Genomic DNA, 23,200 nt, shown 5'->3' with positions numbered 1-23,200 from the left:
ATATAATAGCATCTGGTTTTCATTGTGCGCTTCTTTATTGTTATTGTAGCTGCTTGAGACTTATGTAAACATCTCTGGATATGTATGTTTAAACTTTCAAGCAATACCAAAGTGGACAAAGTGACCTTAGGCAATTTAAACACTATACTGAGGAAAGTCTTTAACTGTAAAATAATGCAGATGATCAAACCTGTTTAACAAAAGGACAAGATAAAGGTGTGTTCTTGTCTATCTTGGCACACAATTCAAAAAATAAGTTCATAAGTTTCTCCTTGAAAGATACTTTGCCTTCCTTGAATTATAATCCTTTATTGAAGTATACACGTTCTAGGCCAGGGCTGTCTGCTCGGATCTTGGCTTGCAAATCTGCCTCCAAGTGTGACACCGACATGGAACTGAGCAAAAGAAACAGTGAAGGGGTTACACCAAACAAGCACCAGAAGGGAAAATGAGATGGACAATGCATCTGCTGAACTTGCTACATTGTCAAAAGAGTTTTCAGATCTTTTTAAATATCTTATCCAGGAAGCAGGCTCAAAGACCAGGGCACCTGAATCCCGCTCCAAGGGCAGTGGGATATCTCTGGAGTCAGGAAATGGCTGTTGCTATTACCATGAGGATAAGGATCCGCTTCGTTGCTCAGGTTGTTGCTGGCAATAGAAACTTACCTTTCTAAAAGGGTTTTTATTAAATAGAAAGTATTTGCCTATTTAACTTACTATGTGATTTTATTCAGTTGAATACAAGGTTTGTTTTTATGAGAGCTGGTTCACAGTAAAGTGAATTAAGCTGCCAGGTCATTTGAACAGCTGCAATTTCCTGAACACAGTTCAAGGTCTAATCTTCCTCTGAAGTGGAGAGCCCTGGCTGAAATCAAGAACTGCAGCATGTGTGCTGGTTTGGTTTGTCAAGTCATCTCCAGGTAGCCTAGTGACACTTGTTTACCACAGTTCTCTGTCCTAGGCCAAGCAGGGAGACAGATGGTGTCAGCTTTGTTGTACTCAAACAACACTGAGAATTGGCTATTGTTTTCTGGAAGTCAAAAGCTGCCTTAGTTGTTCAGCATTTTAATGGACTCAGCTCAAGCTTGGGTTGTTTAGGGTACAGCTGGCAGCTTGTTGAGTTTAGACAACCACTATTAAAATGAGATGGACAGCTGAATTTAAGGTTCTGTCCATACTACACACCAAATTGAGTGAAGTTTAAATAACTCATTCAGATTTCATAAGGATTTCAGCTATAATGAATATTGTTTCTAAGACTGCTTTCAGTACTGAGCTACTTCTGTATTGATGAAAATGTCTGGAAAAATATTAATCAAATAACAAATGAGCACAGATATTCCAGTGCTGTTCTGTATAAATACAAGAGTTTCCAGCTGAAAATAAAATGGGCTCTGGCTGTATTTAGTGCATCCATAACCTTACTGGATATGAATATATTGTACAGAACTCATCTTGAGCTGCTGGGGTTTGTAAACAGCTATTATATATTACTGATGAATAACATAGTTACTACTTTTCTGTATATTCTCTTGTTTATCACCTTTGTTATATGGCAATTAAAAATGTGCTTGAGCAGGCAGTGACCCTGTGTTTGTGTCTGTGTGCAGCACCATGGCTGGATCTGGAATGACACTGAAGTGAGAATAATTCACAGCAGTACCCACCTTTTCTGAGGAAACAGTGCACAACACAGGGGAGTTGCAAACACGAGACTAGAGGAGACAAAACCAGGTTTACAATATTTAGGGTGCTAAAACAGAACTCAAAAATCTTATGCATGATTTAAGTAAAAAGCTTTCTTGTTTTCTGTACACAGAGAGGTAAAGTTCCACAAAGTGCTATGCAACTTCTATTTCTCACTGTGTTGTACCTTATGAAATCATCACCTACAAATAGCACTAAATGTTTCAATACAACATTGCCAAATTTGTCTAAATTTACCAGTTGATGCCCCTACAGTGTTTTACCTTTGTGTGCCTGACAACAGAAAATGCCAGAACACACCAAATTAAACCCTATTAATCAAATATTTTCAGAATTATCAGCCTCCAGGATGAGATTCCACTGACTGTTTAGAGGTAGCAGCCAAAGCATCTTTTCTAATCAAGCTGCCACATTCCTTTTTTTGCCACTCCCTTTCTCCCTCCCTCTGCTTTTCTTGGCAGCTTCTTCCCTGCTAACGGCTCTTTAGTTTTTAACATGATATTTTATCAGTTACAGAGATGGAAATAACTGCTGTGCCCTCAGTAACTCTCAACCTTTTTTCCTTAAAAAAAAAAAACAAAAACCAAATACTGCTGCATTCTCAAAACCCCTACAATTATCTCTTAAGATAGCAGACCCAACCCAAAGAAACCACTTACCAGATTCCAACTAATCCAACCTGAATGGGAGCGCTCATCCAAGGAAATTTCTGTTGAAAATAAAACCACACACGATGAGTGTGAAACATTTTCTTCCTGCTTCCCACCTTCCTGGAAATCTTTTAAGAGACAGATTGCACCTAAAAGACTCTGAGATGTGAAGGCAAAACCCTGACCAGCGTGGCTTCATGCTGAGCTCCACTCTGAGAGCCAAATCCCTTTGGAGAGCAGCAAGGAAATTCCCAGGGGATCAATGTACACAGTGATCCTGAGGAAGTGTCAGAAACTCCAATGGTGAGTGGCTGTTTGACTCAGGAGCTGCTCCTGGGCCTTTGCTTTGACTCTCACAAGCCCACAGTAGCAACAGAGATGAAATTTAGAAGTTTCCAAGTGGTGCTGCCACATCTCTGCAGGGCACAAGGAATTTTGCCCAAGCATTCCAAGGAAGAGCTCAGTCTGGTTACAGCTCCTTCCCTTTGGTGGCATCAAATGGTTTTAACCTGCAACTAGAGCCACCAGCCATAAATAAAGGAGATGTAAATCTGCCTCTCTTAGCCCTTTCTCCTGTCATATGACATCCCCTAATGTGCAGGAATTTGTCCCTGTAGCAACACTTCAGTTCTGCAGAGTTCACCTTTTATTGAAGGAAGGAAGGGTTTAAGGACTGGGAAAACAAAGCTGAAAAAGCAACACATAACCCACATGCCTCATTAATTCTATAATTTTTGCAGAACTTGAATATATGCCAAGAATTTTATTTTTTGCAGGCTTTCAAAATTATTTATGAATCCACTTTCATTGGTAGAATTTCAGTGGAAATTCATTACTAATGAAGTAAACCCAGAGCTGTTCAGTGGACACTGCTACCTCTTGCTCCACTAAGAGCAGAACACAGCTGCCATAAAGACACAAAGCAAATTTTAAAACAAAATAGCTCATGAGGTAAAAATCACTTGATACAGTTGAGGAGGTTTTCAGTAAAGATGGTGTTTCTGCAAGGAGAACTTCTCAAGATATAGAAGTTGGAGGGGAAGATGGTGAACAAAAGCTGGGCACTGTTTGAGAGTAGAAATGGACAAAGGAAACGTAGAAAGGTCAGGAGGACAAAGCTCAGGGCTGAGGGAGGTCACAGCAGTGTCTGAGGCAGGGAAAACGAGTCTGTGTGGAGCAAAATTTCTCCAGAGCCTGAGGGAGAAGAAACAAAGTAGAAAACTGCTTCTCTTTTCTTTGTTTTTTTTTTTTTTTTTTTTTTTTTTCCTGGAGTCAATCTGTAACGCAGAAATGAGTGCAGGAAGAACTGGGCAATTCAGCAATAACCTGCAACAAGAGATAACAAATGGGAGCAGACAGCAACAGCAAGAAGAGCGAAGAAACACAGAAATGAGTGCAGGAAGAACTGGGCAATTCAGCAATAACCTGCAACAAGAGATAACAAATGGGAGCAGACAGCAACAGCAAGAGTGAAGAGTGCAGCAGAGCTCTGCTGTTCTAGCATTCCCTAAACACCTCCATCTGACCCTCAGCTGAGATAAATTCACCCCAAATTTTCATTTTATGCCCTGGGAGAGCCATGCCAAGAGGTGGTGAACACAAGCCAAACCCTGCACTGTCTCTGAGAAGGGAGGGAGGGGGATGCTGTGCATGGCAGGGGAGTGTGGCACCCAAGGGATGTAATAGAAAAGCTCCAAATACAATTTTAGAAGTGAAAAGGCTGTTGGAAGGTGCCCTGAGAGGAATAAATGGTTTATGCCTTTGTCACAGTTAGTCACTGATCTGACAGAGGTGTCTAATACAGACTCCATAAAGAACATGGAGTTTATGTGCTGGAACATTTTTTGCCAACTTGATCTGAATTCCAGCCTTTATTTTTCAAGAATGTTACCAGGCTGCACTAATACAGAAAGATGGTGAGGAAAAAGTAACACTGGGAGGTCAGAATTAAGAACTGGAGTTGCCCAGGGAACAACGTCAAACAATAAAATTCAAATGCAGGCTGCACACCCCCACAAAGAGACAAAATGGAGAAACTACAAGAGAAAGAGCAGAAGAATTCAGTGTGTTAGAGAACTATCATTTAACTCAGGAAGAAGGCAGTTCCCAATGAATTAGGATTTAATTTCCAGATGTCTTTATGACATTTTAGTGGTTAGTGCAAACAGAGAAAATGGAGAAATGATAATTAAGCAAACAAAAGCCATAAGGAGAATCAGCTTTTCTCTAACTGCCTCCTTTCTTTGTTGAATACAAAAATCTGTCAGCTTTCTCAGGCCAGCTATGTCTGTTTTCAAAAAAAAAAAAAAAGAATTGACAGTGAAATTAGGAATGTGTGGAGGACTTTAGGGCATAAGACATTCAAGAACAATGCTTGAAGGAAAAGCTCTCTGTTCTGGTTTTGTAACCATTTTGAATACAGATTTTAGCTGCAGATTAAAAGATCCCAAGGAGCTTGTTTCAAGGATGTATGAGGAAACTTCTAGAATCAACGTGGATGTTAATACAATTTGCAGAACAGAAGAGAAACTGTAGCTAAAGCTGTGCAAGAATAGTAATAGAAACTAAAACTTTAGTGTTGATTGGAATTTTCATAAGTTTATATGGAAAAAAACAATTTATTTCTTTAGGAGAAAAGTTACCTGTAAGTAAAACCTATAAACCCTGTGCCTCAGGGCAAGGCTGTTTATGGATTCTCCTGCTGCAGCAGGTAAAATAACCTGGTTCTGCACAGAGCTGGTCAGGAGTATGGCCATAGGGGTAATGAAAATAGACATTATGCAGCCTAATCAATTACTGCTATGCTGCATAATTACACAAACAGGCCCCAAAGCTGCTGCTGAAACCAATGGCAAAAATAAAAACTTCTACAGATAAAAATACTTCAAGGCAACTTCTTTTTGAAGCAGTAAATACGTGCTTGTGTTCCAAGAACATTCTTGAGGCATCTTCTAGCAGTAACTTCTGGGAATGTTGTAAATTCACACCAGTCTTGGTGCAAAACCCTGTGGGAACGTGGGGGATGAGCTGGGCTACATGACCTACATCTTATCCCAAATATCAGAGGATGACAGGCTGCTCTGAGACCAGCATCCCAGGAGCATTTCCTTCTCTCTGTCTTACTGCAGACCAGCTTTCTAATTTCTTTTATCATTTCACAACCATTTTTCTATTTTTTGGCCTTGTGTGTTGCTTAAGAGGCTTTGGCAAGCAGTCAGGAATTATTTCCAAGAGTGGTGGAGAAGCAGAGGCCAAGGGTAGTGAGTTAATAAAGCAGTGTGGGGATGGTGGTGGAGTGCTGCCATGGGATGGTGCTTCTCAAACTTCATGAGGACATGCAGAAGCTGCTTGTTAAAAATGCAGCTCATTCCTTGATGGGTTTAATACTAATCTCTACCAGGTGTTACCACTGGCTACCTGCAGAGCAGTGCTTCACCTGGCTTCAGTCTCTGAGGCTGAGGGAGAGGACAGGATGGTACCAGAGACCACTGAGTAGGCACTGCAGAAATCACTCATTTTGGCTGATCTGAAAAATTCACAACACCCTTATGTTGATTACACCACACAAAAACAACAGGTATTTGTCTCCAGACCCTGAGGATTGCTGCAATTTCTTCACAAATGTCATGGATTTGTCAGCTGAGGCAATGGCTTTGTGACATCTCACATGTCAAACACATACAAAATAATTTTTTCCCTATTTTTTTTTTAACAAGGGTTAATTCTCCAGGCAATACATTCTCAAGAACATCACAGTATCACAAGTTGTGGTGTGTTTGGATACCCTGCAGGCTCACTTCTTCCAGGAGATAAAAGCAGCACACACTGATTTTTACCCTGAAACTCAAATGCCACATTTCCTGTTTTTACACCGTGAGCAAAAGTGTTTTCTGTTAACAAGTGGGAGGGAAGCAAAGCACTTTAGGGAAAAAGAAGTTTTAAGATTGGAAGACAATCACAGAATGGTTTGGGTTGGAAGGGACTTTTAAGATCATCCAGTTCCACTCCCTTCACTATCCCAGGTTGTTCCAAACCCTTTCCAACCTGGCCTTGGACACTTCCAGGGATGGGGCAGCCCCAGCTACCCTAGGCAATCTGTTCCTGCCTTATTAATACAGAAACACTTTCACATGGGGTGTGTAACTGGGTAATTTCACTCTGCACAAGAGACATAAAGGGAGAAACAGCCAGAGATAAAATTTAAACACTTTAGAAAACTTTATCTTAGACAAACAAAACCATTCCAAACAGAATCTTCCCCTGCTTGTCCTCTTTGTCCCCACACAAACTTTTCCAAGGCAGGGTCTGGTTTTTTTCCTAATTTTTTCTAACAGGAAGGAGACAGATTTGCTTAACCTTATTGGGTGGGTCTCACAAGCAGAGGCCTTGCCTGGAGCTACCAAGTAATTAAGTAAGTGATATCAGCAGTGAGGATGAAACTCCCTTTACAGATACAGAATTAAAGGGTTCCTCACCTGAATATTATTTCCCTTGTGTTAGACAACCCTATAACTAATTCCATTATTGTTCTTTTCCCTCTCATGCACACACAGTGCAGAATGTTGATGCAGGTAATGGATTTACCAACACCAGGGGGTTCACTTCACACTACATGAGCACAAAAAGAATAAAGGAAATAAGTAATCTTGGATAAAGAATGCCCATTCTATGCCTGCCCTGCACTTTACACCCAGTAAATTTTAAAGGATCATTTTCATGAGAGATTTTTACCATCATTTTTGTTTGCAAACTCACATTGCTACTACAGCAGGTAAGTAAAGTCACCTTATTCCTATCTTGAGAAAACCAGCATCATTAATTTTTTTCTCCCAATAAATTTTATTCCAAGTCTCAGTACAAAGAAGGTTATTTCACAGGAGGAAATGTGCATTCCAAGAACAATTATAAAAGTAACAAGGATATTCCTATTTTCTCAATGTTACCTTGCAATGTGGCAAAAGAACCAAGTTATCTCTAAGAAAGGCAGAAGGAAAGAGACAGCTGTAAAGCAAGTTCTGCAGGGATGTCCTCCCACAGTGTTTGGGAGGCAAATATGAAGATTCAGGAAGTATTTAAAATTCATTAAAATATTAACTTAGGATATGAAATACATAGAGATAGATTATCTAAGACTAACCTTTAAAAAGGCTTTCTTTTCCAGGGTGTTCATTATGAATGGAGGAATTGCTGCAAATAAGATAAAAAAAGGCATTAACCTTGGAGAGAATGGCACTTTGTTTTCATTTTCTGCTTAGCTGAACTAATACCATAATACAATTTTCACAGCCTTTTGTCATTCACTGAGTTTTCATTTCACATTACTAGTTGGATTGGTATTTACAAAGGTGAATTCTCCCAATAAGCAAACTCTGCAATTTCACAAGTAACTAAACCTGAGCTCAGTCATTTGGCACTGGCAGAGCACCTAAACCAACTCCAAGCAAGTGGAATTTGCTCCCATTCCTTTGCTATCAGCATCTTTTCTGCAGAAGCATCCCAGGAGCTTTCCTGCTGCAGTTCACACTGAGAATGTTTCCACATTTCCCTGGGGAAGTTCTTAACAGACAGACAAATACTGCCTAGGGAACTGAAAGGTAATTTGAACCCTGAGGAAAATCACTTGGATAGAACAGAATCTCCTTCTCACAGCAGGAACTGATAATCAGGACTGCAAGGACTTATCCTTACCCATGCCAGGGGAAGCCATCAGAATCCTGGATACCACCACCTGGGCAATTGCCTGCTGAGCTGCTTTGGATGAATCACCCAGCCTTTTTCCATCCTCATCCGTGACTGGAATTCCAAACTGGAGCTCCCTGTTGAATAAGGGGTAAAAAAATAAAGCAGTGATGGATATGAACTTATTTTTTTGCCATTTTTGTCACCTATCTTTGTCCCTTCAAATTGTCAACTGTAAGAAGTATGTGTTTTATTTTATTTTCTAAGTGAGTCTCTTTGTAACACTCCTTGGCACAAAAAAAAAAAAAATTCAAAAGGCAGAGAAAGATATTTTGAGGAGTTACCAACTCAATATTTGTAACAGCAATCTGCTGCTTGAGTCTGATCACAGCATTCCAAAGTGGAAAAAAAGAGATATGATTTTTCTATGCTTCACAGAAGGGAGAGGTCCATTTACACATTAATTCAGAAATGTGGAATTTTCTGGACTGCTCTGGAAGTGAAGCCTGTCCTATCTGACAGCTCATGGAACACAGGAAGATTATTTTCACTGAGTTGAAACAGAAGGCTCTTTGAAAATTCCCCAGCCTGGCATTCTAGTCTGAGCTGTCATTTCAACCATGAAGAATATACTTGAAAGTGTAAAAGGAGGCACAAACCAACCTATGTTTCTGTAACTGCATTATTCTCTATTAGATCTTTTGCTCAAGTGCAGGGTCAGGTGGTAAACTCACACTGGGAGAAGCACAGACAACAGCAACTATCCTCAGGACTGCCTTTATTCTCTTCAGATTTTACAAAAGATGAACACTACCACAGATCAACTTCCATTGTAAATACAAAGTCTAAATATTCCCTTTTCTGCCCATAACCTTGTGTTTATAATAGGATGCTTTAAATTTGCTTTTCCCTACTACTATTCTTATTCCTAGTCAAATCACAACACAGAAAAAAAGTTTGTTTCTGACAAACTGCATATTTTTGTCACCTCGATGATTAAACAGAACTGCAGAGCCTGACTTCTATGACTAAGTTCTGCAGGTGGGATTTCAAGCATCATTTTTGAAATTACTGTTTTTCCCAAGTGTAGCTGCTATTCAAAGGTCCATGTGATCAAAGTTTTGAAGGAACCAGTAATTGGTTTCTGAGATCCAAGACTGAAGAACTCTTTGGGTATTTATCTGAAGAGAATTATTATGTTCTGTTTTATAGCTGTTAAAAACAACCAGTCAAAACCTCACGCATGAGGTTCCTGCAAGGTACTGAAACAAGCTAAAGATACAAAATGTGCTTTATTTAGTAACCTGCTGATCTACCAAGTGAACAACATATTTTCTTCCAGCATGAGTGATCTTTGTTCTTTTTCCTACCTTTGTCTCATTAGTGGAATATTGATGCAGTTGGCAGAAGCAACAGCAGCAAAAGGAACAAACCTCCCGACAAGAGGCGAGACGCGCTGGAAAACACACGGAGAGGGGAGAAAAAAGGAAAATAAAAATGTACATCATCATTGTCTTCATTGAAATGCTTCAGCTCCTAATGACAGACCAGACTTATTTCCTTTACATTAAAATTCAGTGAAAACTCACTGGTGGGGCAGAGGTAGAACAAGCTTCAAACAAGAAATAAGTCATAAATGCCTCTCTCAGGAGTGAGCAGTGGCAGGAGAGTGGCAAAACCATTCTGAACTTTGTAGCATCACAGGGAAGTGTAATTACAACTCCAATTAATTTTCCAAGTGCTATTAGATAACTTGTAAGGTGAAAAAGAAACTGGAAAAAAGGCACCTTATTAGATAGAGTCTCCATGAACCAAACATGGGCTGTTTGACAGATATGCATAAACCCATCTCCACAGGGAAAAAATAAAGTTGGGATCTAAAGAAAGGAGCAGCCATAACAACTCCACAGTGGGAGCTGTGCATGACACAGATACTCCAGAGGAGAAATGAGCTGTGAGCTTCTCACAGGACATGACAGTTTAGCAAGAATAGAAAAAGAACACCAGCAATACCTTTGCTAGTAAATTAAGTCCTAAGGCTGTAGCCACAGCACCTGTGGTGGCAGAAACATAGGCTGTTCCCAGCTGCCTAAAACAGAAATGAAAATGTCTGCACATGCACAGCTACACTGGTGTCACTTTGAAAAACAATTACATTTCACACACATAGTTATGCCCCCCCAGATGTTAAATAGACTTTCTTGTGCTACTGCAACAAGGTGGGGATGGAAGATCTAAATGGGACACTGAATTAAACACTTTGATTTCACTAGCAGTAAAAATCATACTCAAGCCACACTGTAATACTGAATCAGGTTCTGCTGGTTGTGCATGGCTGCCTGTTCAGCATTTTCTCATGTACTTGAATGAACACCTTGAAGGGTTAGTTCTTTATTTAATTTCCTAATTGCTTAACCTAGTAAAATCAGTTTGGATTTCCAAGGCCATGTCTATAACAGCAATTAAAATCAACCATACCAAACCCCACACACACAGACCAGCTGTGCTGTAAAAACTCAAACCCAACCCAACCTGCCCCAAACCACACTTTACATACTTCCCAGCTAGGAGGTGTCTCTATATGCTGGAATCCACAGTTTGCTCCCAGACATCTTTAAGCAAGTCAGCCCCAAAACCAGAAAGTCAAGTACTGTAATTCCAGTTTTCTATTCATAGAATCATAGAATGGTTTGGGAGGATCCATGAAGTTCATTCCATTCCACTCCTGCCATGGGTAGGGACACCTTCCACTATTATCCCAGATTGCTTTAAGCCCCGTCCAGCCTGGCCTTGGACACTTCCAGGGATGGGGCAGCCACAGCTTCCCTGGGTAACTGTGCCCTGCAGGGCCTTGCCACTCTCACAGGGAAGATTTTTTCTGTTTATTTAACCTAAATTTCCCCTCTTTCAGTTTGAGATTTCTTGCTTTCTGCATCTATTTAGTCTCTTATTCAGACATCAAGTAGAAACAAGCACAGACCAATTGAAGGAATCTCTTTTTGTAAAAGCACCCTCAGTGTGGTGTGTGCTGGCACTGAGAAGGTGGCACAGTGACACAACTAAAGGCCCCCACAAAATATCAGCTTAGAAATATCCTGGTAGGACACCAAACTGATGAGGAACCTTGCAAATGGTTGACTGAGCCCTGAAACACAGACTCCTGTTAAATCCTGCTAAATGCTCTTGATCAAGGTGCTCAGGCTTGTCTTTAATGGCAGAAATGGAGTTCTCAGCTCTGCCCTTGTCAGACTTCTCATCTGTGCATATCAAACTAATAATTAGTACAGATGGAAAAACTTATCCCTGTCTCACCTCAAACTTCAATGCCCAACCATGTTCATGCATACCAGGGAGCAATTTCTATTGATCAGAATGATGAGGTTCAGTGCCTGACCTGACAGTGATTGGGGCATCCCCGCTCCTGTTGGTGTAGTTTACTATAGCATTGAAGGACTGGTTGACCCACTGCCAGAATAACACTGCTGGTGTTGTTCTTGAAAAGAGAAACAATTGTAATTATTAAACTCACAGTTGAATTAACAGCACAAGAAAATGACAAATCAAGAAAAGCCACTGCAAACTGTAACCATGCAGAAGTTCTTGCTTATTTGAATGAAACAATACATTCAGTGAGATACTGATACTTGATAGCTAGAATTATTTTAGAAGAAGAATTTAAAAATCACCTAGTTTTGAACATGAATAATAATGCAAAGAAAAGGCAGAGAGCTTCTCTAAGTGTTATAGATAATAACAGAACAAGCAGTTAACAGGAGGCAGTGCTTGGGAATGGGCACCTGCCCTGGGGGCTTGATTCATATTCTTGACTGCAATTCAAAGCACACACATGTTTTATAAACACCATCCAGAACTGGGGTGTGTGTCAGGAGTTTGTACAATCTCAGCATCCAAAAGGCTGCTGCTGTTTCCTCTGAGCTCCCACCAGTTCCTGCATCCTGTGTCAAAAATTGTTTCTGACATGGAGGCTGCTAAGAGAGCACTGGCTCTGCTTCAGTGGGCTTCACTGTCCTGGAGATTCCAGAACCACTGAGGAAATGCAGGGGAGCTGCAGAAACTCCACAACCAATGGCCATGTCTACAACAGTAATTAAAATCAACCATACCAAATGGATTGAAGCATTCCAAGTACTCACGGGGCAGACAGAACATCCTGCATGCCAGTAAGGCTGGAAATTCCCAGGGATCTCCTTCTCTTTGTCCTCCACACAGATGGGATTTTGGAACATTTCCCAGTTTGAGGGAAAGTGGGATGGTGAAGGAGAAGGGCTAAGGGCTTATCTCAAAACTAATTCTAGAAAGAACCGTTAATCAACGTGAGGGAATGAGGAGAGAGAAGAGGAAAAGGAAGCAAAATTTCACATTTAAAAATATTTACAATAAATCTTTTGACAACAACATTGATTTTCACTCTTCTAACTTGCAGGCAAAATGTTTGATGTGTTTTACTGCCACCTCTCACCTGTAAAAGGTCATCATGCAGCCTGTGATAGTCATGTTCATGGGCACCTGGGCAGACATTCGGCCGATCACGAACATCTTCTCCCCAGTGTCAGGGTGAAAGGCTGAATCATAAATGTATTTTGCTCTCCACAGCTCATCTTCTGTCAAGCCAGGTGCCACAATACCTTGTCTTGGGACAGGTTAAGAGACAAGACAACAGCAAAAAGCACAAGTGTTATAAAATGCTGCAAATGCCCGTGAGAAATGTGGCGTCAGAGGATTTGGGGATGTTCAGCCTAAGTGAATGGAGACTCTCAGACAGCTTGTAGAGATTCTTCAGCTTTTAAATGCATTGGTGAAATAAAAAGAATTAAAACTCCCAGCAGTGGTTTATGTTGGCTGAGTTTATTTACTCAAAGCTGCACTAGGTTTTAGAGCTAAATGCAGAGCCAAAATCTCTGAGGTCATTAGTGTGAAACGATGAAAATTCACCTTGAGAGTATTTAAGAAACCAACTGCTCCAAATGTTACACATAAGAGGAAGTTTTAAGCTTTGTTGTCATATTAATTATTTTCAGAATATAACTCTTCTGTATCTCAGAGTCTTTAAGAGGGGCATAACTTCCCCATCCACTAGTAAATTTGATTAAAAATAAAAGGGTTTCAAACTCTGAAGTGGGAATAAGAAGTTGCAATGAATACAATGTTTTAAGTATTTCCTTTTAAATATATCACCACGTACTTATCATGGACTTGGACCTTTTGGGGCCAGTGGTAGAAGCAGTCAATGTCATACCTGTAATCATGCACAATTTTTCTTGCATTTTCCAGTTTGGCATTAGATAACAAAATATTCCTGGGGTCTGTTACAGTGAAGAAGTGATTGGCTCGTCCAATGAAAGTGCTTTGATCCCATCGAGGCTCCTTGATATTAATATTTAATGGGATATCTGGTGCCATCTTCAAAAGCTCTGCCAAGAAAACATCAACATTTGCAATTCAAAATACCACTCATTTCCTAATGTATCTAGAACCTGCAAGATGAAAAGTGGCCACATTTAGAGTAAAAAACCCAGAGAACAAACACCAAAGAATTTGCAGAACAGGGGTTTAAAGAGGTAAGCCCCAAAATGTTTATACATTATTTATTACATTTGTACCAATACCTGAGGATGAGGCAGATGCAAAGGAAGCACAGAAATTTATTAATAAACAGTCACACCAAAGAACAATATATTAATCAGAAAGTGCTTTACTTCAGTGATGAATTATTGTTTGTTGAAAAGAATGTATTGAAAGGAATGAGAAATCAACTATTTCAAAAGATGCCTTAAGTCCTGTAAAGTGCAGTGACAGATGAAATATTTAATAAAATCCAGTTAACCTCTCTGGCATAGTAAAACAAAAGAAAAATTAGGAACACAACCCCACCAATTTATTTTAATAAATGTTGTTTCTCTAAATCCATGTTTTAAGAAAACAGAGATTATATAATGCAACAATTGCTACATTATGAACACATGACCAGAGCTCCTAATGATACCTCAAAGATGGTTAAAGAACTACAGTGAAGGACACTGAAGAGTTGTGCATTTATGGGGCAAGAAGTCCAGAAAAGTAAAAATTACTTCAGGATGACTAAGTTTACTTCAACATCTAATGAAAAAAGGGCAGTCCCTCCATAGCACAAGTATATGGAGTTTAACTTTCTTAAAAGAAATTTCTGCCACATATTCAAGAATCAGTGCGAAAAAAATCCTCCTCCAAATAATGCTTGTTTCAAGTGGCATAAACAAATTGGATCTATATCAATCCATTTTTATATATTTATAACTAAAGATAAAATTTTAGATGATCTTTAAGGTCCCTCCCAACCCAAACCATTTCTATGACACAGAACACTAAAGGATCTGGCACAGCATGATCTTTAAGGTCCCTCCCAACCCAAACCATTCTGTGATTCTATGACACCAGAACACTAAAGGATCTGGCACAGTAGGGGAAACCAATCTTTTCCCCTTTTGCCACTCACATTTCCCTCTCTGTTAAGTTCATTATTGTACAGCACTGTTTATTAGCAGGATTATTTTCATGTGTACATCTCTCAACCAGGCATGCTGCAGGATGAACACAGATCACAGAAATGAAAAAAGACTCAGGGCAGACTTGGAGAACAGATTTCTCATGCACAGCATCTCAACAGGAGATGCTCCTTAGGTCTCTTTTCCTTTTGCAGGATGAACACAGATCACAGAAATGAAAAAAGACTCAGGTCAGATTTGCACAGCATCACAACAGGAGATGCTCCTTAGGTTTCTTTTCCTTTTCTTAGTACTTTGCCATTAAAAACAGCCTCCTGTGAGCAGTGCTGTGTTGTGAATTAATAGTCCATCTTCTGGTCTAAAATGGGAACTGCTGGTTTTGCAAAGCCCTATGAAAGCAAGTGCACTCATTTATTCCAACCCTCTCTTACACCAAAATAAGGATAAATATCAGGACATTAGGGCTGGTAACTTGTTCTGTGACTGCTTCTCTTATTTGCAGGAAAAGTTCAAGTGTAAATGTTTTTCTAATTAAATTATCGTTTCATTAAGAAACATTAAAGCTGCTTTAGGACAGCTTATGATAATCTGGTTAAAGGTGTCTAATGAATGCTGAACAAAGCAGTGAATAAAGCACAGAAGCTTGTTTCTTTCTTTTCATTCTGGATAATTCTTTCTTTTCATTCTGATTAGAATGTACACTACTGGGTTCTCTGGGAATTGCCTTTATTTACTTCTGATACCTCTGCCCACAAACCCAAGTCCCTCAGTAATAAGAAATCTAAGCATTAAGGATCTGCCTTCACTGCAGATGTTCAATTCAGGATTGTCTCAGTCTGAAACAATCAGAAAAGGTGAATGTACAGAACACAGGAGATTAAACATGTTCACATGCTGCCTTTATTCCCTCCCCACTTTATCTACTCTGTGTCTGCTCTGATGTTCCTTAACCCAGGTGAGCTGATGGAATTTACTACCTTGGCAGGAAACTAACACAGCAGAAAGATTGTACTGGAGAGAAATAAACCCCTGCAGCTGCACAGCTGGGGTGACCTGCTGGAGAGCAGCTCTAGAGTCCTGCTGGACAGGGAGCTCTCCATGACCAGCAGAGCGTCCTGGTGACCAAGAATGCCAACAGGATCCTGGGGTGCATTGGGAAGAGCGTTTTCAGCAGGTCAGGGAGTGATCCTGCCTCTCTGCTCAACCCTTTGAGGCACCTCTGGGGTGCTGTGTCCAGCTCTGGATCCTCAGGACATGGAGACTTGGAGCTCCTGGGGCCAGCAGAGGCTGCAGAGCTGAGGAAGGGCCTGGAGCATCTCCATGCCCAGGAAAGGCTGAGGGAGCTGGGGTGCTCAGCCTGGAGAGGAACCCTCAGCCCTGGGTGTCCCTGGGTGTCCCAGAGCAGGGCCAGGCTCTGCCCCAGGGCCCAGCAGTGGCACCACAGGAAGGGGCAGGGACTGAGCCAGGAATTGTCCCTGCACAGGAGGCACAACTGTGCCCTGGGCAGTGCCTGAGCCCTGGAACAGATCTCCCAGATGTTTCCATGCCTTTCCTCCTGCTGTTACCCATCCTAGCCAGACTCAGCTACCAGAGACAGGTCAGCACAGGTTTGGTCTCTCTTGTAAGTCTACAAAACAGGGTTAGTGCTGCTGCAGAAGCAAAAAGCAACCTAGCAGGGAAATGGAAAACATCCATTAATTCATGTGCTACAACAAAAAAATCATGCTTGAAATGTCTGGGTCTGTTTAGAAAGCTGGGAACAGAGAACATGGATTTCACCACTAATAATCTTAATAAAGGACATTCAATCTTGCATAGGATGGGGGGGTGGGACAGCTGCCCACTCTGCAAAAGGGTTAAATCTCCTGTAAAAAGGGGTTTAAATTTTAGGTGACAGCTATTTAATTTAATTTTCTTCTCTTAATGATGTGGCTGACTTGTCCTTTTAGCAGGTAGGAACAATGCTGGTCTAAAGAACTTAAACCAGACATGCCCACAGAGAAAGAGGAGATGTCACACACAAAAGGGAGTGTAAAAAAAAAAAAAAGTTGAGAATAATGTGATTTGGAGACAGGTAAAACTTACAGTGAAGTAAAAAAGGTGGCTGAGTTTGCCAGTCACGGGACTCTGAATCACAGACCTGTTACAACAGTGCCTAAGAGAACCAGGGAATTTCTGTCTTGAAATCTCTGAAGTTTTCCAGCAAAATATTTTTACAACAAAAGCCCTGCTTCTTGTTTTAAAGAGACTGCTACTCATGACTCATCAGACCCCATTAGTAAAAGCTGAAAATGGAAATAAATCCCATAAAGCAAAAACATAAGCTAATAAAGTGCTGATATACTTCAAAGTGATCTCCTTATAAAACAAAACGTCCAACTATAAAGAGTGGTGACTGCACAAAAAAGGTTTAATCAATACATTGTCTAACAGCCATAGTCATCATCATAAATTAGATGGTTTTAAGTTTCATTTTTTTAATTTAAACTGTAAAACTGTAAGAAAGAGGGGCAACACCCTCAATTTAAGTTGCTGCAACACTATTTTTACCTATCTGCCACCTTAATTTTCAGATACAATTTCAGAGGGGAGCTGCTGTTTGCATAATCCATTCAAATACTTAATAATAAAAGCACTGTAATAAAACTACTTAAGATTTAATTATTATTTTAACTGCAATGCTTTGTCAAGGGTGGAACTCCACTACTTTCAGTGATCTAATTTTCCCTCTGTACTAAGTGTGCCCAAGATTTAAGTTCTCATTATCCATAATGAAATTTGGTACAGAAAAAATAAAGGACATTAGGATTAAATAAAATTTAAATAAACCCATATGAACCTTGAGATAAGCTGAAAGCTTGCAAGGGAACTGGAAAGCAAAAGCACAATAAAGACAAAGATAAAACTGTTTGCTTTGTTAGTCAACAAATGAAGGCAAATTACCTAACCATTAATTAATTAATTAAGGTGGCCATATATGTAAATACCTAAATTTATTGCTCCCACCTGCTGCTACGCAGCAAATACCAACTAATCCTGAAATAGGATAAAATTTCAAGCAACAGCACCTTTACTTTTAATGTGGAAGCAGCAAAATTTCCCAGGGAGTTGCTCTTCTCCACACACAAAGCCATAAACAGAGGATGTGGGAAACAAAATGAATTTTACAAACACATCAGTTGTTGTAGTAATCCATACTGAAATGTCACTTTGAGGTAATGTTCACACAGGAGGATCAGCAGTACTGGAGAGGATAAAGAATGACATTGTAACACAGTCAAACAATTAACAACTCTCATGGAAAACACGCAGTAAGGGTGAAAATGATCCACATTTTCACTATTTCACATAACAGAACCATTAGGAAGGTATTTGATAGAACCACTTGTACCTGGAAACTCTGCAGCTGTTTTCCCCAGCAAATCAGATCAGCACTGAAGGCCGGACTATGCTCTCTGGCACATTCCTATCACTAAACCCTCTCAGTTTCCAAACCAGAGCAGCGTATCCAAAGTGCCTGTGGAGCAGAGCAGCTAAATCCTGCCTCGTGTGTGGGATTGTCTGGCTGAGCATCAGCTGTGCTGGACAAACCCCAGGCCCCTGAACAATACCAGGGGGGCATTCTCGTGACCAGGGACATTTTTTTGGCACTGTTTGTCTCCCCAGCACTCACAAAGAGGTTTGATTATCCACGTGTAGCTCCTCCTGTGTACCACGTTTTCAGAGTCATAAGTGATGGTGAGTTCATAAAGGTTTTCCTCAACACATGGCTGTGTTTTCCTCCAGTGAGGAAAAGCTGAGAGAATTGGGAATGCTCAGCCTCACTGTGGACTTCCAGTGACTGAAGGCAGCTCACAGGAAAGATGAAGAGAGACTTTTGACAAGGGAGTGACAGGACAAGGGGGAATGACTTCAAACTGAAATAGGGTAGGCTTAGATTGGATATCAGGAAAAAATCCTTCCCTCTAAGGGTGGTGATGCACCCATGCTGCCCAGAGAAGCTGTGGCAGCCCCTGGATCCCTGGAAGTGTCCAAGGCCAGGTTGGACAGGGCCTGAGGTACCCTGGTTTAGTGGAAGATGTCCCTGCCCATGGCAAATTTCTTGCCATCTCTGATCAAATGGAACCATCTGCCAGTTCATGCTTTAAAGTTTAATAAAGTTAATAAAGGGCTTCAGAATAAGTGAGAGTGGCCTGCCTTAACATAATAATTACATACAAAACTTGCACAAAGTCTGATCAACAATTTTGGTACAAAGGCTACATTTAGATTTTCCACAGAACCAGCAGAAGACTTTAAACCTTGTTTAAAGGTTAACAGCAGCAGTTGCAACAATTATACAAAATGCAGATTCAGGAGTTATCAGGAGTTCAACTCTCTGCTGTTCCTTTACAAAGTTCATCTTTTAAACATCACATTTGAAGGTCACACAACCCTTTTCAAACCAAAGAAACAGTGAGAAGAGTAGCAATGACTATTTATTTCACACAATTTTGAACAACCCGGATACTTGATAACTTATTTTAAACTGTGTTGCATGACTGAATAATCCAGATGGGCAAAAGATCTGGGAAATTCTGGGTAACTTAAACTCAAGCAGCAGTGCACAAATGATGAAATGCAGCTTTACCACCTTCCTTGGAACCATTTATATTTTCTTATGTTATTGACACCTTGTATTTTAACCCAAGCCTTGAAAAACTCCAAAATTAACAATTTTCGTCAGTTTCTTTACAGTTTCAGCTAAAACTGGGACTAGAGAGACAGAAAAGGAAATTTTCTGTCATCTTACATGATGATGTAAGTGTGAACCCAGGGAGAAGTCTAAAGAGAATTTCACATCCAAAAGCAGGGCAGATATAATTGTGATAATGCTCTCTGTGACATTTGACTTCTTGGTGCCCAGCTCCCAACCTGCAACCTGCTACAAAGCACGGGATGAGCTGAGTAATCCGGCTTAAAACAGAATTCCAACCAGCCTGCACAAATGCTGAAAGAAAGGTGTAACTTTTGTGGTGTCCTTTACCAGGACTTAGACCCGTAAGTTCTGGGGAGGTAACAGTGCTCAGGTCAGATAATGATCCACAAAATCTTCTACAGTCAACTAAAAATTCTTTTTTTAAAGAACAAGAGTGAGGCTTTTCCCTGAAAACCCAATAAAAATAGAAGATAAAAGCAGAACCTATGTCTTCACAGAATCCTTTAGGATTCTTTAGAATAAGAATAGTTCAAAAGTTAGAGCCAGGTGCTGCTGGTATTTCATGTGCACTGGGAGAGACAAAAATAAGATTTGAGACACTTAGGCCCCTATATCTCCATACTTTAAAGCAGTCCCTTAACAACCTGATGTCCAGCTGTCAGTGCCTTGTTCTGGGAAATGAGATGCAGCCTGGAAAATCCTGAGGGTGAGAAAATTACCTGCTGCTAGAAAATGGGGAGAACAGCTTCTCTTCTTCCTTCTCTTTGTAAATCAAAGTGCCCACAGCTACTTGTTTTTGCAGAGCTGAGTTCTTCTGAAATATTTCCCATGCCACTTTGATAGAGAAATACTCCAGAGTCCTGCTAGGCCTCTTTATTCCTCAAGTAACACATTGTTCCTTTTTTGGGGCTCATTTGTCTGAACAAACTCAAGATTTTTCTTTTCCAATGCCTAATTTTCCACAATGCCCACCCAAAGGGCTGCTATGTTGGCTTAGTAGAAAAAAACAGGAAATAAACCTCCCTCTGATTAGGAAAAAGTGACTTGTTCTACTTTAAAACTACAAAACATTGGCAAAGCAACAGCAGAAAGGCAAATCCATGTTTTAATTGCTCTGGCAAAGAAAGGAACACAAGGCCTTCTCCAGGGATGTCAGGCATGGCAGTTAATTAGTTCAAATAGGATGAACTAATAGACTTTCTGGGGGAAAAAGCACTTTTGTGTGGTGGCAGAAGAGCCCATGTGAGACTTATCAGGGTCTGTAAGCAGTGGTATTCCTCCATTTGCAGTACATTTGCTGCTACAGTTTTAAATAAGCAGCACAGCTGATGACTGGGAGTCTGATGCAATGTACTTACACCAAATGTTAAAGCCACTTGCCAAGTTTTTCTTTCTCAAAGCACCTTCCACCAGTAAAATGCCTATTTAAATCACCAGGGAGGGAAAAAAAAATTGTCTGCACTATGATTTTTCCTACTGCAATCCTAAATGGAAAGCTGGAGAAGGCAAAGCATGGCAACACTACAAGATGCTTGGTTTTTCTTTTTTTTTGCTTATAAATGTACATCCCACTTGTAGCCTAGCAACAAAAGCAGCAGCCTGGGCGAGATGAGCCTGCTGCTGGGGCTCTCTCCTCAAAACAGGAGCCATCTTTGGTGTGTAACTTGACCAGAGATTTAGAGATTTCATCATTCTGCATTAAAACCAGCTCCAGATGTTTGAGGTCCCTGCAGCCAGCTCAGCTCTGCCAGCTTTGCTTTGCCACCTCCTCTCCCACTGCACGAGGCAGGTCCAGAGACGCCGCACGTGTTCACCTCATCTCCACACTCAGGAAAATAAACCTCCTTTGCTAACCAAGGTTAGTGCAACCTCTAATTTCAGTCCTGACTGCTGCAAGCTTGTTTCTGCTCCTTGTGTTTGAACCCCCACCAATAAACTGCAGTAACTCCAGGTGTGTTCACGGCCCTCTTCTGTACTTTTTCACTGTTTCATGTATTTTTTTATCCAGGTGATATTTTAACTACACATTGGTACAAAGCCAATCTTCACCCCATCCACCAGTATAACAACAATAGATTATTTATAATTCAATACATTAAAAAAATTTAATACTCATGTTTAAAATTCTGTCTCTGCCTACCAGGTGTCTGACCTCGGAGTTATTTGGCGTGTTCCTCCCCTGGAAATGATGATCCTGCAGCAGGGAGGCTTGTCTCTTGCAGGCCTGGAATCTGTGCTGCTGTCACGCAATCCCTGTGACACAGACAGCGCTGCTCAGGGGACAGCGAGTGGCCAAGGGCAGGTTTTGGGAGCTGTTACATGTGCAGGGAGGAGAGGGCTGTGACAGTCCCACACTGCCAGCGTCCAGCTTCCACAGGGACAGGGCGGCACAAGGGGCTGGGACCCTGGGGAGGTGATGGGGGGGCACACAGAGCTAGGCCCCGATGGAGGGGATGGGTTGACACATGGGGCTGGACCTCTGTGGAGGGGACAGGGCGACAAAACAGATCAGGGGCTCTGCAGGGTAATGGAGAGAGCTGGGTCCCTGTGGAGGAGCCTGGGGTGACAGATGGGGCTGGTCCCCTGTGGAGGGGCTGGAGAAGGCAGACCCCTGAGGAGGGAGGAGAGCTCACAAACAGATCAGGGGTAACAGAGGTGACAAATGGGGCTGAGCTTCTGCGGAGGGGCCGAGGCGACACGGAGGGGCTTCTCCCCTGCGAAGGGGACAGAGCAACACGGGCGGCTGGGTTCCTGTGGAGGGGACCGAGGTGGCAGATGGAGCTGGGTCCCTGCCTGGTCAGCACAGTACAGCACTTGGGAGCGCCACCGGCTCCTCCGCCCGTCCCCGGCCGCAGCCCATCCCCGCGGCACTCCCCGGCCCCGCTACTCACCCGGCCGCCGGCCTCGCACCGCGCTGGCCCCGCTGCCCGGAAGAGCCTGGCTCGGCGCCCGCTCCGCCTCGCTCCGCCCCGGCGGGGCCGGGCCGGGCAGGGCCGTGCGGGCCGCGCCCGGGGCCGCCCGCGCCTCCCTCAGCCCGCTGGTCTGGAGGCCTGGCTCGGCTCGGGGTGGATCGCGTTGCTCGCAGAGTTACTGCCGTTAATTATTTAATGGAATATCCCGTGCTGGCGGGGACCTGCTGGGATCGTCGGGGTCCCACTGCTGGCCCCTCACAGCTGCAGCAAGCCCACCGTGTGCCGGGAGCGTTTGCCGAACAAACGTTCCTTGTGAGCTCTCTTGGGCTGCCCTGTGGAACCAACCACCCTCTCCTGGTGGAGAACCTTTTCCTGATTTTCTCCCCTGACACAGCCCCAGCGATTCTCTCGAGTCCTATCACTGTCACAGAGGGCAGAGATCGGTGCTGCCCTTCCCGAGGAAGCTGCAGCCCACGAAATCACAGAATCAAGGACTGTTCTGAGTTGTGAGGGACCCTCGGGGATCATCGAGTCCAGCCCCTAAGTATGACCCCGAATGGCCCATACAGGGACCGTGGTGAGGTCTCCCGTCGATCTCCTCCAGGCTGCACTGGATTGGGATTGTTGTTTCAGGATTATTACCAGAAACCCAAGCCACACTAATTCCCCAAACCTGGTCATAAGGGACAATCGCACCAGAGGGAGGAGATAAAAAGTGCATTAGCAGCCAGATAAGGAATATCCCCATGTCACTGTCACCCTCTGCTCACACACATCCCTCCCTCAGCCGGGCTCCCAGCCCATAACCCTGGTGTGTGGTGTGGGCACTGGGAAGGCAGCAGTTCTCAGGGCAGGACGTGTCTTCATCTCTATTTCAGCAATTCAAAGCTGCTGGCATCCAGAAATGATGCTCTGGATGCAGCTGTGGAGGAGGAAACCAGCACAGGGACAAATGTGGCCTCCCCACTGTCATTTTTCTTCTTCCTGTTATTCCCAGAATGGCTGGGCTGGACAGTAGAAACACTTTGGAATTGTAAACCTTCTGGTT

General features: G+C 42.1%; 1 protein-coding gene across 4 annotated transcripts; it reads right to left on the bottom strand.

Annotated features, from left to right (window-relative positions):
* Positions 1-16: 16 nt before the first annotated feature.
* On the bottom strand, positions 17-22,186 carry SFXN1 (sideroflexin 1). 4 transcript variants are annotated; one of them, XR_005952147.1, is made up of 13 exons: positions 22,132-22,186; positions 21,393-21,493; positions 13,296-13,470; positions 12,519-12,689; positions 11,433-11,531; positions 10,052-10,127; positions 9,409-9,494; positions 8,048-8,175; positions 7,497-7,546; positions 5,796-5,885; positions 2,369-2,418; positions 1,670-1,717; positions 378-395 (listed from the first exon to the last, which is right to left on the bottom strand). XR_005952147.1 is itself a non-coding variant. In XM_041397950.1 (12 exons), exons 3-12 carry the CDS (start codon positions 13,457-13,459, stop codon positions 299-301), a joined length of 969 nt encoding a protein of 322 aa, XP_041253884.1. In that variant the 5' UTR covers positions 13,460-13,470; positions 21,381-21,493; positions 22,132-22,186; the 3' UTR covers positions 17-298. The 4 variants fall into 4 exon arrangements, 2 of the variants coding, with proteins under 2 accessions (XP_041253884.1, XP_041253883.1); XR_005952146.1 differs by having other exon boundaries at positions 385-395; positions 5,777-5,885; XM_041397950.1 differs by lacking the exon at positions 5,796-5,885 and having other exon boundaries at positions 17-395; positions 21,381-21,493.
* Positions 22,187-23,200: the final 1,014 nt, after the last annotated feature.

Source organism: Onychostruthus taczanowskii, unplaced genomic scaffold (genome assembly GCF_017590055.1).
Source record: "Onychostruthus taczanowskii isolate IOZ18803 unplaced genomic scaffold, ASM1759005v1 scaffold14, whole genome shotgun sequence".
Lineage (NCBI taxonomy): Eukaryota > Metazoa > Chordata > Aves > Passeriformes > Passeridae > Onychostruthus > Onychostruthus taczanowskii.
This window is presented reverse-complemented; position numbering and strand designations above follow the sequence as displayed.